General features: G+C 35.0%; 1 protein-coding gene across 2 annotated transcripts in view; it reads right to left on the reverse strand.

Moving 5' to 3' along the window:
* The window catches only part of THSD7B (thrombospondin type 1 domain containing 7B), a 793340-nt gene that overhangs the window by 111103 nt on the left and 676870 nt on the right, over window positions 1-5367 (reverse strand). For both annotated transcript variants that reach the window (XM_023527487.1, XM_023527488.1), the window contains one exon: window positions 2067-2217. In XM_023527487.1, the coding sequence (XP_023383255.1) occupies window positions 2067-2217 (151 nt within the window). The remainder of the gene's footprint in view (window positions 1-2066; window positions 2218-5367) is intronic.

The following is a 5367-nucleotide window of genomic DNA, read 5'->3' on the forward strand; positions in this document are numbered from 1 at the left end:
CCCACTTTAAAGTATTTATTTGTACTTGATAGTAGCACGATTTCTGAGAAAAATCAAGGCCATTGTGGTCGGACAGATCTGAGTGACCATGGATAAACGTCTTATCATCATAGCATAGTGTTATAAAAATCCAATGCAATGTTGGTTACAAAAGATGTGCTCAATGAAAGTTATTATTGTTGTCATAACTATAGTTGTTATTATTGTTATTTTTCATGTAACTTAGAAGGTACATAAGCAGTTGAAGGACAACCCACTTCATGGTGATGAGCAAGTAACTATGTCATCTTTCAGACACACAAAAGGAGGTTAAAATAATTTCTCTATTTCCAGTTTATGAACACTCCAAAAACAGAGTGACTGTGTTTAGAAAAGCAAACCTTAAAGAAAACTGTCTGTTAGAAACCTAAAGAAGCGACCACAGGATGCCAGTCCATCACAACACTGTTAACACGCTCCCACAGCAAACATTCTAGCTCTGTAGTCAGATACTTTAACTTAAGAGGATAACATTTTCATTCAAAGTGATTATAGCTTAATGGAGTCTTCTGTGAGCAAATTAGAAAAAAAAGTGAGACATATCATGACCTCTACATTTAACTTCTACATTAAACTTCTTCAGGTTGCTAATTCTTCTGCAAGTTGATTAGTAAACAGTGTATGCTACCACACTTTCTAAAGTGTGAATATATGTATCTAGTCATGAAATTATCATACAGGTTATTAGAAATCACTAAAAGTAATCCATTTTATTCCAAAAATAAATGTCGCATCTTATAGAAAGATAAATATTAAGTCTAAATCTACCCTAATTCTTCCAAAATAAATTAGCCAAAGATGTAAGAGCAAAGGCTCTGGCTTCATCAGATAGAATAAGGTTCATTTCCATTTTCAGTGTGGAATTTTGTGTAAGCCTACTTAGCCTTTCCGAGAATCACTTTCTTTGTTTGTACAATGGGACTGATAACAGTATGAGCTTAGCAGGATCAATGCAAAGACTAAAGGGAATAATTCTTACATTTGCCTTGCACACAAGTGCTCAACAACTGTTAAATTCATTATATTCAAGTTACACGCAATAAATAAGTCATAAGTCAATAACAGGACAAACTTTTCATTCCTACGAATTACCCTTTGTTACCTCTTCTTCTTAATATTGTGTTATCCTACCCCCAGTAAGTCAACAAATAAAAAAAATAATAACAAGGGAACTCTCTTTTAGAAATAGAATTACAGAAATATATGATTGTAAAAATTAATAAGGAATGAATGATTAAAATGCAAATATAGGATATTAACTGATTTTAAAAGTATTTTTCATTTCCATACTAGGATTTACATAATCTTTCCACAAATTGTCAATATGACCACTGATTTCAAGGTATTCTTTCCTTCCTAATATTTGGACCCAAATGATATGCTCCTTATCCTCATTTTCTTTTTTAGCTCTTTATGGAGAAATATGTCTAAAACATCAAAATTTATCTTCTGAGAATATTAAGTTGAAATACATTACTTGAAGAATATTTATTTTGGCATATTCCCGTTATGTTTCTATTTTTTAGAAGAAGAAAAATAAAGGAAAATACTTTAGATTTCAAAAAAAATTTGTGTGTGAGCATTGGAAGAATATGGTAAAGGAATACCTCATCTTTGGGAACACAGCAAAAGACAAAAACAGATTTTCACTAATGGAAGCTAAATTATACAGTGCAGTTGAGCTACTAAGATATAATTGATTTGCTGGATAAAAAAGGAACAGAATCAAGAGATTACAATGAGAATCATTTGGGTACTAAAGAGACTTCTTTAACAATGGGTATGCATTTGAATCCTAGTGTCATTACAGGCTCATTTTCCTTGTTAGTGTTCCCATGATAAAGGCTTAAAAGAAGCACTGGCATTTTATTTTGCTCAGTCTAGCTAGCTGGAATTTTTTTTTCCTTCTTTTTTCTTAGGCAAAATTATTTTCCCATGTTACCAGAAGAACGCTTTGGAGAGCAGCACTGTGAATGTAGAGAGAACAACAGTGAAGGCAAGGTTAGGGCATTGACAACAGAAATTACCTGTGGGCATATGCTCCAAGGTCCCCACTCAGACATGACACATTCATTGGGACACAGAAGAGAGCAGGACTGGGTATCTGGGGGCATTTCATCTCGGTCGCAGAGGCTGTTATCCACTGTTCCACCTTCACTGTCAGCAGTGTTCACACATCTGTAAGGTAAGATCGCAAAAATAGTTTGATTACTTAAAACAATAAAGAGTAAATTTTAAATAGTTACAATGTATCATAGTTACTTATTCCTTAAACATAAACATAAGACCAGCAGAGAAACCAGGGAAAAAATTCCTTCTGCAGCCAGTCAGCCTTTATTGTATGGGAACTCAGTATAGAACCTTTTACTCAGCAGAGCAGGAGAGAACAATGGGGGACAGAGACAACTATCATCCTTGAACAACTCTCAGTCTAAAGAGATTTACAATACATTTACTCATATCCAGAACAAAGTGAATTTTCTATTTGTTGTAACAAACCTTGAAGACTCTCCTTTTCTGAATGAATCTATCACCTTATAATAGCTAGAGCCCTCATAGCTCCCGATGACTCTCAGATCTTCCCTAGACTTCTATCCCATATCATCGAAATCTCCCTAATCTTTGTCAAACACATTTAAGGTCACGGCAAAGTAAAGTGAAAAATAATTGACCATATTTTTCTTTCAGGTATATTCTGCAAATCATTAAGGAATTCTGGTACCACTAACCAAAGGCCAACGAGCAAGCATTTTCTTGTGGTAGTTGAACATATGGTATGGACGCACACATTATAGTTGTTTGGCCTTCCTGGCGTTAGGGTTTGAGATAGGAATACCTCAAAGATAAAGACAAGATAAATAATCACACCATTGATTCAATCAAATGAAACAAAGTCTTATACCACTATGCACCCAACAGAATGGCTTAAAGAAAAACATGGACAATATCAAGGGTTGGCAAGAATGTGGAGAAATTCTAACTCTTCTTACTCTGCTGGTTGCAGTATAAACCCTTTGAAAAACTAGTGGGCAGTATGTACTAAACATATACATACTGTGTATCCTAACAACCCCACTTTTTTATTCATATGCAAAAGAAATGTGTTCAAATGTGAACAATGCCCTCAAAAATTGACTCTAAATGTTCATGGGGCCAGTATTCATAATCAACTAAACCAGAAACAATTTATCTAGAACATCTATTCAGCAACAATAAAATAGATAAATATGTGGTGGTAAATTCAATGAATTAAATGTTATAAAGTGGTGAGAATGCATGAACTGTTGTTACATGAAAAAGCATTGGGTGAAACTCACAAATATAATTCTGAAAAAAGAAGCTACTCACAAAAAAAAGCACATACTGTAAGATTTCATTTACACAGAGTTAAAAAGTAAGCAATACTCCTCAGTGCTGTCAGAAGTCGGAATAGTGGTTACCCTTGGAAGAATGGTTACTGACTGATAGGGGCTTAGGTAGTATTGCTAATATTTTGTTTCCTGGCCCCTGGGTGGGCTACAGAGGTGTGTTTGCATTGTGAAAATTCATGAAGCTGCACCCCTATGATGTGGGCATTTTTTTGCCTTTACATCCCAAATTAAAGTTTATTTTTAAAATATATTCTCAAAAATGTTTAAGACTTGCTATGTGCAAGTCTACTTTGCTAGGTGTTGGTATACAAAGTTATTATTTATAAGTGACTCATTTAGTAAATATTTTTGAGGGTTTGCTATGCACTGGGCCCTTGCCTGGGTACTAGGCACAGAACTGAAAAACATACAGACAAGATACCTATTGCTACAAATCTTTTCTTCTAGTAATAATTATCAAAGCAGAGGTGAAACTGACCATGATGATGAGCTAGATGGTGACATTAGCTGACCTGGTTATTTCAGACACAATGCCACAGCCAAGGAGTAGGCATTTTAAGAGGGGTGCACTGGAGAGCTTTTGATGTTCCCCAAATCATGCTGTGCTGGAATGAATTATCCTATACATTAGAAGTTTCATTTACATATACATTGTGAATTTTTAAAAATTAATGAAAATGTAATGTAGTCTATCACTTGGCACAAAATAAAATAAGCTCTCTTATGTGCTAATATAGAACTATCTATTGTATAAAGAACATTATCAGAGAATGGTAGATAGAAGACATAAGTACGTAATGCTTTCTAACGGATGGAGGCATGGTATAGAGTCATCTATCGACTTTAATCTCTCCTGTGGTAACAGTCAATAGTGGAAGGAGGAACCGCAAAATGGTTTATATGTCTTCCCCTGAACAAACTTAAAAGCTGGAAATTGCTTTCCTTCTTGACTGCATACTCTCAGCTGATATCTTTTTACTATTTCACTGAGAAAGAAGAGGTAAGACTTGTGGTCAAAGAAGATATTAGTCTCCGTTCACTCTCGACATGCCACAAAAACAATATTAAAGAAATTTTACACACACACACACACACACACACACACACACACACACACACACGTGAATGCCAAGGGGGAGGGAAAGGAACTACCCTGCAAGGACAAAGAATATGGGAAAGAACAAAGGTTAGCGGTAAGTGCCTTAACACATCAAGTAGGTTGAATTCTAAGCCTTCAAGGGAAAATTAAGAAAAAAACTTCATTTACACCATGGAACACATAAAATATTTGGGAATTAGTGGCACTAAGTACCCTGGAAGTGTGGATGAAAGAGGCTGAAAAACTGGTGAGTTTATTGAAAGTATGTTTAAGTACCTAGGCCCTCAGACACCCTCCGTCAGTCCACATAGTTGCGTGATGGCCCCTTCCTACAGCTGCAAGTAATTGAAGGTTTATTAGCTGGAAAGGGTTACAAGAAGGGTTTTTTAGGATTAGAGAAGATATGGTCCCTTTTTTATAATAATGAAAACAAGAATTTAAGTTATACTAAAAAATTACCACAAAGTTAGCATCTTAAGCAATGTAAATTTATTATCTTACAATTCTGTATAGTATAGAAATCCAATAAAGATCTCACTAGTCAAACTCAGTGCTTTGGCAGAGCTGCATTTCTTTCTGGAGGCTATAAAGGAGAATCTATTTCCTTATCTTTTCTAGGCTAACAAAAAGAATAATCTCCTTTTACCTTGTTTTAGAGGACTACATGATTTGAGTACTGACCCCAGGACATCTTACTATTCACCTTGTTACAACAATCCAAGAAAGATCCTGCTTTAGACACTTCTTCCTGCCTGGAATTCTGTTTCTACAGATCTTCACATTCACGTAGGTGTCTCTCAAATATTTTTAGGTGTCTCTTAAATATTTTGCTAATCAACCTCCCCTAAATAATATCTT

Source organism: Pteropus vampyrus, unplaced genomic scaffold (assembly GCF_000151845.1).
Source record: "Pteropus vampyrus isolate Shadow unplaced genomic scaffold, Pvam_2.0 Scaffold17, whole genome shotgun sequence".
NCBI classification, from domain to species: Eukaryota; Metazoa; Chordata; class Mammalia; order Chiroptera; family Pteropodidae; genus Pteropus; species Pteropus vampyrus.